Source organism: Callithrix jacchus, chromosome 5, assembly GCF_049354715.1.
Source record: "Callithrix jacchus isolate 240 chromosome 5, calJac240_pri, whole genome shotgun sequence".
Lineage (NCBI taxonomy): Eukaryota > Metazoa > Chordata > Mammalia > Primates > Cebidae > Callithrix > Callithrix jacchus.
This window is the reverse complement of record NC_133506.1, coordinates 64,095,312-64,108,769: the sequence shown is the minus strand read 5'-3', so window position 1 is coordinate 64,108,769 and position 13,458 is coordinate 64,095,312. Positions and strand designations below refer to the sequence as shown.

General features: G+C 54.9%; 1 protein-coding gene across 27 annotated transcripts in view; it reads right to left on the bottom strand.

The window, feature by feature from the left end:
• The window catches only part of RPH3AL (rabphilin 3A like (without C2 domains)), a 177,639-nt gene that overhangs the window by 31,089 nt on the left and 133,092 nt on the right, over positions 1-13,458 (bottom strand). For 25 of the 27 annotated variants that reach the window (XR_013535372.1, XM_078372333.1, XM_078372345.1 and 22 more), the window contains one exon: positions 811-924. Coding sequence is in view for 26 of the 27 variants with exons in the window: in XM_078372333.1 (XP_078228459.1) it covers positions 811-924 (114 nt within the window). In the remaining variant the exon portion in view is untranslated. Of the gene's footprint in view, positions 1-810; positions 925-6,462; positions 8,882-13,458 lie in introns of those variants that run through there. The other 2 variants (XM_078372341.1, XM_078372342.1) reach the window with 1 other exon arrangement.

Genomic DNA, 13,458 nt, shown 5'->3' with positions numbered 1-13,458 from the left:
GTCCCAAGACAGGACCCCCAAGGCATTTCATTCCCATTCGGGGCAGTTATTATAGAGCCCTTTCTTCCTAAGTACTAAAATTGGCCTCCCTGAAATTTCTTTCAAAGATCCCAGTTCCAACCAGTGAAGCTGGCTCTTTTTCCAAAGTCCTTCCTGGTTTTGAAGTCCGTCTCACTTGCTAACGAGAAGAAAATGCAGGCCCAGAGGTCATGGCAGGTCCTTTCATGGTAGAACTGAGCTCATGCAGGGAACTTTGTCCCTGATTTTCACACTCTCAGGATTCAAGAGGCAACCTCTCAGCTGGGGAACCCTCACAGGTGAGCGTGGGAGGAGTCCCAGGTGTGCCAGCCCTGCCTCCCGTTGTCCACCTGCCCTGCTTCCCCCACTGTGTGGACAGAGGAGCCTCAAGAAGCCTCATCACCCATCCCTAGGCCTGCTTCTCCTTCCAGATGTAGAACTCTGTGGAAACCTGCTGGGAAGCAGCAACTTTGAAAAGCAGCAGCATTTTTTGGGATGGAGGGTGATGAAGTCTTGCTGTCACCAGGCTGGAATGCAATCACTGCAACCTCTATCTCCTGGGTTCAAGAGATTCTCCTCCCTTAGTCTTCCAAGTAGCTGGGATTACAGGCACAGGCCACCACACCTGGCTAATTTTTGTATTTGCAGTAGAGATGGGGTTTCACCATGTTGGCCAGACTGGTCTCGATCTCCTGACCTTATGATCTGCCCACCTTGGTCTTCCAAAGAGCTGGGATGACAGGCATGGCCACTGCACCTGACCAATAAGCAGCATGTTACTCCCCACCTTACCTGACTCCCTCCAGGGTTTGTCACTTTTTGGGTCCCTGACCCCAGTGGGTGGGAGTCTGTCCTCTAGGCTGGAGGAACTGAGATCCGAGTCACTGTCACTGTCACTGGAAACCCCTGGAAAAGATAAACCACAGCACAGGAAGTCATGCAACCAGACACTGCCGCAGGCACAGACAGGGGCCAGGACAGGCCTCCCCAGCTTGGGACAAAGTAGTGTAGCAGTCCAGCTGGCCCTTTTGCTTTGGGCAGGAGAAGCAATGGCCTGGGGACGGGAGGGCATGCATTTCTGCTGGCCACAGAGGGGAGTCCTGGCATGAGGAGGCTGGGACTCAGAGGCTCAGCGTGACCAGCAGAGAGTTCACCTATTGGCCAGCCATCTTCACACGTCAGCCCCATTTTAGTTCCCAGTACGGAACCAGAACCTGCCCGCCATGGTGGAGGCTGATTATCACGGCACTGTGGACACAGCAGCTCTGAAGCCTCCACCCGGTGAGGCAGAAGGCCCAAGGCGATGCTCTGTGGGGATGAGGGTGGCGTCAGGCCTGACCTGAGGGAGCATCCCAGGCACGTTCCACAGACATGTTCACCGAAACTTCAGAACAACTCTGAGGTAGGAAAAAGCATTACCCCCATTCCACGGGCAAAACAACAGGGGCACACGCCCAAGGGGAAGAGCCGGGATCCTCCTCACAGCAGGCCATGCTCACAGTCCTGATTTCACTGGAAGAACTGAAGTGGGAGGTGGCAAGCCTGGGCTCTTATCCCAGTTCATCCAGAAACTCGAAGTGGGGTCTTGCAAATGTGGAAGGGAGCCAGAAGGATGGGGCTGGAATCCCAGCAGGGGGAGGCGAGGATGTTGCCACAGTGGACACCCACCGTGGGAGAAACTCTTTTCTGGGCTAAATCGGACCATGTTTGGCTGGCTAATCAACAGTGGAGTCATGATGCAGGATGCAGCCACCTGTTAAACGTTCTATTTTCATTTTAAACACAGAAATGCACACCATTCACCAATCTTTCGATGCCAGGCTTGGGTGCTCCTGCAAGATTGGCCCACGCGGCCTCCTGTGTATAAACTGCACCGTGCTGTGTTGTCTTCGACCCAGTTGCAGTTTCTCTGAATTTCAGCAGGACCCACAGACCCTAGCGAAGGAGGACAACTGCAGAATCTCCCTTTCTCTGTGTGCTGTGAGGAGGATCTCCATCTCTTCCTTTTTGTTTTCACAGTTGTCCTGCCCATCCCTAATTCCACAGATTTTTATAAAGCAAGTTGCTTCCACTAAGACTTTCCAGGGCCGGGCACGGTGGCTCATGCTGTAATCCCAGCACTTTGGAAGGCCAAGATGAGTGGATCGCCTGAGGTCAGGAGTTCAAGAAGAGCCTGGCCAACATGGTGGAAGCCTGTCTCTACTAAAAACACAAAAATTAGCTGGACATGGTGGCAGGCACCTGTAGTCTCAGCTACTCAGGAGGCTGAGGCAGGAGAAGCACTTGAACCCGGGAAGGAGAGGTTGCAGTGAGCTGAGATTGTGCCACTGCACTCCAGCCTGGGCAACAGAGGGAGACACCATCTTAAAAAAAAAAAAAAAAAAGACTTTCCAAAGTCTCGGTTTTCATGAAACTATTCTGTCTCTTTTCTGACTCTGTCAATTCGCATAACATTTATTTAAGTGATATCATTGCAATGCCTAGTACAACTGCACAGAAAGGTCTGGATCAGGGCAACCAGCTTCGCAGGCGAGAAACTCAGCAGATGGGGCAGGAGTCATCAGGTGCCTGTCAGTGTTTTCCTTGGGGAATGCCAAATGCTGGTGGTTCTGGAGGAAGGTTAGGATGGGTTGAAGCTCCTATGCCAGGCGCTGTGCTGGGTTCTTAGTGAGCGTCATCCTCCTCAGTCTTCCAGACAGCCCTGAGCCACAGTACCCGTTGGTGGGAGATGAGACTGGAAACATCGATCTATACCAAGGGAGGCTAGCAGGTGACATTTGATCCACCAAGCCCTTTCTGGAGTAGTGTATAGGGAGAATTCCAAGACCGCATGGAAACTTAGTGGGACAAAGTACCTGGTTAGTTAGGAAAATCCACCGTGGGCACTGGGGTGGGAAATGGTAGCTTCCATGGAGATCCAGAGGCTCCTGGAAAGCCTTCGTGCATTCAGCCTATGTCACATTTCAAATAAGGGAATCAAGGGTCTTGGAACCAAGCAAGCAGAGGCTGGAGCTGGTGCCAGGCAGACCCGGAGAGTCCTAACCCTGTGCACTCTCAGACACTGGAGCTGGCTGCCATATGCAGACCCAGAGACTCTCAACCCTGTATACCCCAAGAGGCTGGAGCTGTTTCCAGGCAGACCCGGAGACTCTTAACCCTATGCACCCAACAGAGGAGCCAGCACACAGCAGGTGCTTCGTGAAGCTCAGGGATGTGTAGTCTTGCCTCTTTTCTCCTCATGTCCTGCCAGTTTCATAGAAATGGCTCTTGAATTGGCTGCTTCCTCGCTGTCACTGTCTTGTTTAACTCGAGCTGTTGGCTCCTACCACCTGGACTCCTGTGAGGATGCCCCACCTGGGTCCCACTTGCAGGCACCCCATGGTGTGTTCTCTGCATAGCCAGGGGATGCTCCAACAAGAGCACAGGTCCCAGCTTCACCCTCTTTAAAGGTTCCCCACGCCCCCAGGGCTTCACCGGGCTCCCAGCCTTTGTCTACTTTTCCAGCTGCATCCCATGCCACCCAGTGTCTCCCCCAAGCTTCCAGCCTCCTGCGGCTTGTGGGTCCTGCCGCCACCTCTGGCTGGGACTGGCTTGCCTCTGCCCAGAACGCCCTGCCCACCTGTCTTCTCTTGGCTCAGTTAGAAAACTACCTCCTCCAGGAAGCCCTCAGTCTCCCCTGTGCCTTGGCTGGCTGGATTCCCTATGCTCTCTGCTACAGCTGCACCAATTTTCTGCCCTCTTTGTTTCCCCCACAGGTCGAGAGGTTTGAGGGCAGGGACCAAATCATACAGGCAAACGAGGCTGGGTGTGGCTCTCCTCTCTGTGGGCCTGACCTGTGCCCTGGGGCAGGAGTGGTGAGCATGGGATGGGGCCTGGCCTTTCCTTCCTCCACCTGCTCAAAGGCTCTGCCTTTTTCTGCCCTGCTCTCTAGGAAGAGTTCTGCTTTGATTCCTCAGACTTCTGTGACACAGCATCAAAAGGAGAGGGGATGGAGCATGCCCCTTCCTAGTATGTAAGAAATGCCAGCAAAACCTGCCTCATTTTGCAGTCGTTTTTCAGGTCCTGGACTGAACTACTTTGATCATGAATCTACCAAGACTGGACCTCATGGGCGTCAGTTTCATAAGCATTTATGTAGTTTTTGACTCACTGATTAGATGCCAACCTCATGGGTCCCATGAAAAAGGGGTAGGAGGAGGTGGCAGAAGGCAGGGATTCCTGCTGGACTCCTGGAGGAGGCCATTCCCCATGTCACCCCTGAGGCAGCCACAGTGGAGGCCAGGCCACTTCAGTGTACAGCAGGAGAGTCCCTGCAGGGGGGTGGCTCACCTCCAGGTCGGTCTCTGCCTCTCTCTGGGAGAGATGCTTATGGGAGATCCAGTCATGCTTCCTGACTTGAACTGGCCCAGCTCGCCTATGGCTGATATGCAAAATCTACACAGTCCGGGGTTGGAGTAGGTGTGGGGCTCCATGCTGCTCTACCTGGTTCCTTTGGTGAAAAGGGGCAGATGCCAAAGGACTCGGAAGGAGGCGACAGGATGGGATGTCCCAGGACTGGGTTAGGGAGGTGGGCTCACCCTCTCCATCATCCCTGCCCTGTTGTCATCTGTCACATGTGGTCACAGAGTCGGGCTGGAAGCAGGCGAAAACCGCAAGAAAACCGTGAACAGTGCCGCGCCTCGTCATGAGAACGGCGTTTGTTGTGAGCTGTGCATTTTACCCAAACAGCAACCCTGGAGGTGCGGTTAGGGTCAGGGTGCCTCATGACCTAGTCCCCATGTGTGCCTGTGTGCACAAGGGTTAACAACAACAAAAAAATGTAGAAACCATTCCCAAGTTACAGTCAGCTGGCTTGTTCTTCGTCTCCTTTTATATAGACCCCAAAGGGCCACAACCATGTAAAAGGGCGGAAGAGCCTCCGATGCCAACTGAGCTCGAAAAGGTGACACAGAGTAGGTACCAGGCAGCCAGTGAAACAGGCTCACAGCTTTCAGATGCTTCTCCCCAGCTGGAGCCTCTCTGCTCATTGTGTCTGCGATTTCAAGCTGGGGCTTAGAGGTCTTTGTGGTACAAACCCAAATCCCATTTCTAATCCACTCTAATAAACACCACTCGAAAGAAATTAATCAGAGGAAGTCAGCGGTGCCCACACCAGCCTTGGGTTCACTGCCAGTGCAGAAGGCCTACACTGAAGGACCCTGCTGAGAAGTCCTTGGCCCACCACGAACACCAAATGCCAAACGTCCCCAGCTTCCTCAGGATGCGAAGGAAGCAGTCTTCCCTTCTACCCCCACTCTGGAAACATCACTGTAAAACCCAAACCTTGCCTAATTTGCCATTCAATGGCTGTTGCCCCCTTTCTCCCCGCACAGCAGCTGTACTGTCAATCTTCTAGGTCCATTAACAAAGCCTTCAGGCTCATACATCTTTCGGCTCTTACTCTTCCATCTTCAGTGTAACACTCTGTGTCTTAAGGCTGATCTATTTTTTTCTCCTTAATTCCCCAAAGGCTGAGTCTGGGATGGCTCACCGAGGGGCCCTGTACTCTGCCCACACCTGAATTTTCAGATGGAAAATGGGAGAACACCAGGGAGAAACCTGTCCCAATAGTCTTTCTGAGAAAGAAGTATCATCAGATGGAGTCACCCGGTGCCACCAAGAGACAGGGGTGGGGGAGGAGCTCCCTCCACAGTGGCCTGAGCCACTTGCTGGATTCCTGGCATCCCTGAGACTTCCCCACCGTGGTCCAGAAGGGCTGCCTGCCTGCCTGGAGCTTGTCCTCAGCAGCGCCAACTCCAGTGCCAGCCGTGCCCACTTCGCTGGGGAGAGGCCAGCTTTTCCTTCCCCCTGCTTACTCTTGGCTGGATTTGCAATTTGACTGTCACCATGGAAACTCAGGGTTTTGGTATATGGGTGCGGGGAGAGTCTTTCCTCCTGGAGGCTCTTGACTGCCTCAAAAGATGTGTGGCCACTGCTGTCCCAAGGAGGCGCCTGGCCTGGACGGGTCTGGGGATGGGCATCATGCTGGCCATCTGACCTCATAGCGCTGCTGTACTGGGATGTGGGGGGCCTGCTTTCAGGCTCTGCTCAGCCACCACCTCTCTCTGTGGCCCCAGGCATCTCCCCAAGCTGCGCTGCAAAAACAGAGAGGCTGAGCTGGGCACCCACTCGGGGTCTAAATCCTGGGATTCAACCTCGGGTCAGCCCATTGGTGGATGTAGCCCTGGTGCCCTCGCTGGTTAGGGTTGGGGAGAGGCTCCCTCTGGACCACGCAGCACTGCTGCCTGCACAAGGGCAGCCAGCAGCCTGTGGGTTTCGGAGGCACTCGTGAGCTACGGCTGCTCTGCTTGGAGGCTCCCAAAGCCCCCAGAAATTATGGGAATTATAGAGGAAGAGAGATATTTTCAGCAAACATTCTGCCAAGCCAAAGCAGATGGTGGAAAATTTTGCATACTAAAAACACAACATTTTTTAATGTAAAGGAATGGTGATACGGCCTCACAGAGTGTAGACAGTCTGAATTAGCCCTCTCCAGCCCACCAGCCAGGCACAGCTGCAGAGACACCGGGCTATCTGTCCCTTCTGGGATAGGACGGATGCTCCTTCTCACACAGGGCAGGCTCCGTGCCTGAAATCCCACAGAGATGTCTTCCCAGGCTGGGGCTCCCTCTTGGTGTCAGCAGAGGGGAGTGAGGGAGTCACCAGCTCTGAGACTTGGCGTGGTGTCCGCCTCTGCCACTTCCCAGTGGTATGACTCTGGGCCAGTTTCCTATTCTTCATTTTTGGTAGAGACGTCATCTCCCTATTTGCCAAGGCTGGTCGCTCACTCCTGGGCTCAAGTAACCCTCCCACCTCGGCCTCCCAAAGTGATGGGATTACAGGTGTGAGTGCCCAGCCATGGGCCAGTCCTTTACTAACCTGTGTGCTCAGCAGCTCACCTGTGGAATGGGGGGTGGGGGCTCGTGCCCCGAGGTGTCACGAAGGTCAAGAGAATAGTGTCGGCATCTGACCTGTGGCAGGTCCCTGATGGGTAAGAGCTGTTGTACTGGAGAGGCCTCTGAAACTCAGGGACCTACACTTCACAGCACTGGTCTGGCCCCAGGATGCCAACTTCACAGCAGGGCTCACCTCTTTCGGGGGAGTGTGGATTCCCAAGCTGGGCTTTGTAGGACACCAGGGCACAGGGTGCCTTCAGAAGCCATTCAGAGACTGGATTTGTATCCAGGCCTTTCCACTGCCAGAAACATCCCTTTTCCACCTCACAGAGCGGGCAGGACGCCCCCCGGGTCCTGTCTGACCCTAATGGCTCTGCCCCCTCAGAAATCCTCCCCTCCAGGCAGCCATTCCCCTCTTGGTCTCCCCACCCTGCTTTTCTGTGCCCTCTCTGGACCCGCTTCCTGTCGCAGCCAGAGGCCATGGTGCGGGGAAAGCTCCAGCTCACTCTTAGCCACTAGAGTTGAGCTCTGGTCCTGCCTTAGATGCTCCTGGGCAAATACCTTAATCTCTTTCAACCTCAGTCTTCACATCTGTAAAATGGAGATGAAAATGACTACCAAGTAGGACACATGGCTTTGGGAATTTAAAAGGCTACACAAGCCTACATGTATTTTCACAAATTAGAATCTAATCCACCCCCCTCCAGGAACCCATTCAAATCCTGCCTCTACTGAAAAGTCTCCTCAGCCCCAGGGAAAGGAGCCCGGGAGAAAGGACCTCCCTCCTGTCCCACCGGACACTGTCTGGCTTGCATTTCTTTTCCTACCAATGCCTGCCTTGACCTCAATGGATTCAGGTACCACCTGAGGGCACAGCCATCCCTGAATGCACCATCTCTTCCCTCAGCCTGACCGCCAGGCTTTTGGCAAAGCGGTTACTCAGGAAATGCTTGCTGACTGTTTTCCTGAAAACCCTACCAGGACCAGAAACCGTACTGTACAAAGAGCAGGGCCGGCCAGGGCAAGGGGTGGCCACAGAGATAAAGGAGCCCCCAAAGCCCCATCTGCCACCTCCATCTCCCCCACAGAGCTGAGGTTTCCACCAGGATGAGCGCTGGGCAAGCAGTCAGCCTTTCTGGGCCATGATGGAGGAATCTCAGGGGTGCCAGGTGCCTCTCCCAGCCCTAATCCCGATGGACACTCTAGGGGGATACTGGTGGCCTCAGCCTGGGCAAAAAACAGATAAATGGGGAAGAGCTGTAGGAGGCTGGTGGGCTGTGGGGGAGAGTGCTCTGTCACACAGTCTGCTCTTCTTCCAAACCCACCTGCAGGCCAGGGTGCGGGGCTGGGGGAAACAAGCTCTCTCTTTGGTTTGAAACTCCCTGCAGGGCCCTGGAGAATCAGGGTCTGGATAGGGAGAAGGGGGCTCCAAGGCCTGTAGAGCCTGTCCTCTTAGGGAGGGGCCCACTGGCAGCCAGAAGAAGCTGAGCCCAGCCCTCCCTCACTCAGGGACCCTGGAGCCAGAAGATGTGGGCACGCTTCCGGCCCTTTGCTGGCCAGCAACCTGACCACCCCTGACAGCTCCAGGACTACCCTGGAGGGCTAGTGAGGCCATGGTACCTGGGGAGCCTTCCTTCTAGGCTGCCAGGAAAGGCTCCTGAGTGCAGACCCAGGCATGAGAGCCGACAGGCACAGGCAGGGCTGGGAATCCAGGTTTGGGGAGTGGAGGAGGCCGTCCTGCACCTGCTTATTCATTTTCCATCAATTTTCGTTTACTCCCTCCTTCAGGTCCAGAGACAGGAGGCACCAGGCAATGAAGACAAATCCACAAATCAATAGAGACATGGTCACCAGCATTGGAATCTTGTGGTCCCTGCCCTTGCTTGAGGAGCTCCAAATAGAAGGTGGATGTATAGAAGAACAGCTCCCTGCAGAGAGAACGTGATAGGCTGATGAAGGGCAGGGGTTGTTCAGGGAGAGGGCCAGTCAGAGAGGGCTTCCTGGAAGAGGTGAAATCCAAGGATGTACATAATTTAGACAGATATGAAAGCTGGGCTGGGGCTTGCTGGGCATCCTGGACAGAGAACAAGAAAAACAAAGGCCAGGCAGTTGACTCCTCTGGGGCCAGGGCAGTCGTGCTGGCTCAGGAGAAAGGCTCCAGGCACAGGCATACAAGCGCCTGGTCTGGGTGTGGTCTGTACTGTCAGGACAGATGAGGGACAAAATGCGGCAAGTGCTCGCGACTTTGCTGGGTGCAGGACGTGCTCTTGGGTGCTCCTGACTCCAGTCTTCTATGTGTATCTCTGGGCCTTCATGGTTCTTTCACTTCATCTCTTTATGCCTCTCTTGCTGAGTTTTTAAATACAGAGACAGGGTCTCCCAATGTTGTCCAGGCTGGTTTCGAACCCCTAGGCTCGAGTGATCTGCCTGCCTTGGCCTCCCAAAGTGCTGGGATCATAGGCGTGAGCCACGGTGCCCGGCCTCTTACTGATGTTTCTAAAGTCTCCCTCTGCCTGTGAATTTCTTGTCTCATTTCCTCACCCAGGTCTGCGCCTCTGTGTGCTCAGAGCCTTCTGCAGTGTCTCTGGGTTCCTCCTCCTGTCTTGCCAGCTCCTCTCACTCTCCAGTACCTGCATCTCTGGGCCTCCATCTATGTCTCTCCCTCCCCAGGCCTTCCTGTCACATATCTTCAAGGCCCTGCTTTCTTGGCCTTGCGTTTGTGCCTCAGTTTCCCCCACCTGGGCTGGAATCTCAGTCCCTTCTCAGGCTCACCGGGTCTGTGGTCAGAGCTTAGGTGTGGGGTGGACTGCCTGCTTTGCCTGGATCTTCTGTCACCCCAGGGGCAACCAAGGCAGGGGGGCCTGCCCACTCCTTCCCATGTGCAGGCCAGGGCTCTGTCAGGAGGCCCTGGGAGGGAGCTGCAAGCCGAGCGGAACCAGGGCAGTTGTCTCCCAGGGCTCCGCTGGAGCCTGGCAGGGTAGGGAGGCCCAGATTTATTCAGTTCCCTTAGTCCCCGAGACAGGCGAGTGGCTGGAGGCAGATGCACTTCACTGTGCGAGCGGAGCCTGGCATGGGCCCGGCACACACGGGAACTCTGCATACCTCCACCAAAAGGAAGGCAGAGGCTGGCCCCTGGGGTCTGGGCCCCACTGTCCCAGTTCTGCTAAGATGGGGCAAGGGGCCCACAGATGTCACGTTGCAGCTGGAATCAACCAATCAGCTGAGGTTGTCATTGGGGTTTGGGCAAATTAGAGGTGACAGCCATGCTCCTGACCTCCGTGGTGTGGCTAATGAAGTCCGTCTGCTCTTGGAAATCAACCTCTAAGCCAGCGAGGAGGCCCAGGACAGGCAGGTGGGCTGCTAGAGGATGGGGTCAGGTGCAGCAGGTGAGGAAAGCAGCAGTAGCTTGCTGATGCTCAGGACTTCTGTTCTGGTGGGGGGACCTCCATTCACACCCACCATCACTGAGCTTGTGTTTGGCTTAACCAAGGGCTCCAAAGGTCAGAACAAATTCGTGTGCGTTGGCTTCCCTTTGAAAACACTGCCACGCGGGATGTGGCCGGGTATACTTCCCTGAGATTTAGGGAAAGGGCAGTTTCCCGACTGCCACAGGTGTTTCTCTGCCTTTCCATGCTGAGACTACCGTGCAAATTATTTGACTCTCTGTGACTTAGTTTCCTGTTCTGTAAAATGGGAGTAGCAGTGCCCTCATCGCAGGTTGTTGGGGGATGACATGAAGTCACAGAGATGCGTAGCACCTGGTACAGCCCGCAGTGAGCAACCGTGTCACTGCGGCAGGCACTGCTGTGGCTTTTTGTGTTTTCATCCGACTACTCAGAACCAAGGCCTGAAGCCTGTCCCTCTTACCTGCACTGACAGACAGGCAGATAGTACCCAGGCCTCAGGAACCTGGCAGAATGGCAGCTGCACGGGAAGACTGATGCCTGGCTAACTGCCAGTGTTTCTCCCAGCGGGACCTGCCTGGGTCTCGGGCAACGCTGTGCCGCCTTCTCCCCTCACCCTGCCTCGGCCTCGGGCAGCGCTTTGTCACCCTCTCCCCTCGCCCTGCCTCAGGTGGGATGGACAACATTCATTCCCAAATGTCTGGCTAGACCAGAGTCACAGACACAACCATCTGTGACATTGTTTGATTGTTTATTTTCTTGACCCAAACAGCAGCCCTACACTCGGGAGATCTGAGTGAATGGCTTTCAAGGAACCACACAGGGCGTACAGGGCTGTTCTCAGGTGACTCAGACAACTGTCCCTCCCTTGTCTCTAAACAGTCCTTTCTGGCTTGTGTGTCAGAGTGAGTGAGCAAGTGTGTGAGTGTGTGTGTGTGTGTGCACGCGCATGTCTGTGTGTCTGCATGTGTGCACCTGTGCCTGTGTCTGTGTATGTGTCTGTGTGTGCATGTGCGTGCGCATCTGTGTGCGTGCATGTGTGCATGTCTGCGTGTGCATGTGTCTGTGTGAGTGTGTGTCTGTGTGTTCATGCTTATGTCTGTGTGCATGTGGGCCCATCTGTGTGCTTGTATGTGCATGCATGTCTGCATGTGTGCGTGTGCATGTGCATGTGTGTGCACATCTGTGCATGCATGTGTGTTTGGTGGCTTCTATTAGCTTTATATTTCAAAAATCCCAGGTATTTCCAGCTCCCCAGGACTCTAGAACCCACACAGGGAGGAATTGAGTGGAGACAGGGAGGTGATAATTAGGCATAAGAGGCCATCCTGGGGCTGGGACTCGGCTAGTTCACAACACTGTGAGCACTTATCACAGCACGGTGGGGCTGCTGGGTTGGTCTGACGGGATTTCACTGGGCAGCACATGCCTGTGTGTGTGTATGTGCGCACGCACACATGCGTGCACACACACAAAGCGGGCAGGGCCAGCATGGAAATGGGGCTGGGCTTCCCAGTAGAGCTTATCTGAGAGCTGCCCTGTCAGCCACTGACCTACCACTAGCCTGGAATTCCTCCTCCCTTGGGTGTAGACCTGTAAGACATGAGCGCTGGGAGAGAACAGACTCCGACCCAGCCCCTCATCCAGCCTACTCATGGGGAAACCAACGCCCAGAGAGGAACACAGACTTAAAACGCCAAGGCATTCCTGCCCAGGAGCCCCCGTGAAACACTGGCTCTGTACGCCCTGCTGGTAAGGTCATGCTGGGCCACCTCTGACCACAGCAGCCACTGGGGCGGAGTCAATGGGGCAGGGTCAGGAGGACAGACACACAGTTGGGACCCAGTCGACCCCTGCCTTCCATGGCCAGGTGCGAAAGTCAGGGAGTGAAGTGAGCTGGACACGGGAGCCGTTCCCGTTCCTCCGAGGGAGGCACGCCCGTGCAGCCAGTGTCCCTGCTGGTCTATCTTCTACCCTCACTTTTCACAGGAACATGAAACAAGAATGATTTCTCTTTCTTCTTAAAAACACTGCAACGGTGATGCTGGAAGAATGTCAGAGGCAATAAGGCAGGGTGGGGACTGCAGCCAGCCCGAGAACGGGAGCCCTGTGTGGCAGAGGCAACAGGGCAGGATGGGGACTGCAGCCAGCTGGAGAACGGGAGCCGTGTGGCGTGGGCACTGCTACTCACCCTAACCAGCTTCCCCAGAGAGGAGAGGTATTGGCAGACCTTCTGATTTCCAAAAAGGAAGCCAGAGCTCCATTTTTTACAAAATAAGAATTTTCCATATTTAAGCAAGTTGACGATGAATTTTAAGCAGTAGGTTGGACTGGATCACCAGTCTGTGACCCGAAACACAGGCAAATGTTGGACCGCCTTGGGATACACCCCAAGAAGGCGTTCCTACTCCACTCTGCCTCCTCTCCCCTACACAGAGCCTGCCTTCCCCCTCCACATGGAGGCCTCCCTACTCCACTCTGCTTCCTTCGACAGCTCCAGCCCCCGGCCCCACCGGGTACAACACACACTCCTGGCTGTTCTGAAGGCTGTGGGAAATTCAGGTACTGTGGCTGGCCTATTTGACAGAAATGGCAAATCCAGAGTCTGCCAGGAAAATACTGGGGTGGAGAGTGGCTGGGGTGAGGAGAGGGTAGCTGAGCTTCCAAAATGCGAATCTCTCAGGGGCAGAGAAAGGAAGAAACGAAACAGCGGCAGCAGGCTCGGGCAGTGAGCAATCCTATCTGAAAATAAAACATTTTACAATCCACAACTGCACCTCATTAGACTGAATGGATTGAGTGGTATAAATAGCATGCCTCGTGCAGAAGTCAGGAAACAGCCTATGTGTCTGACGGAGAAACAGCTGCATGGGATGGCTTGTTAGCTCAGCTGGCGGAGGGTCTGCACTCACGAGACCTCCTGGGTTCAAAGCTCCCGTAGGCCACGCGGACTCCCTGATCTTGGACCCAGAAGGCACTGCCGGGCACCAGCCTCACTCCCAATCTAGGGCCTCACCCTGGACACATGGCACCAGCCCACAGCATCTGACCCACAGGATCCCCTCGCTAGTGTCCTGCCTCTGGGCTTGGATGCTCCCGCT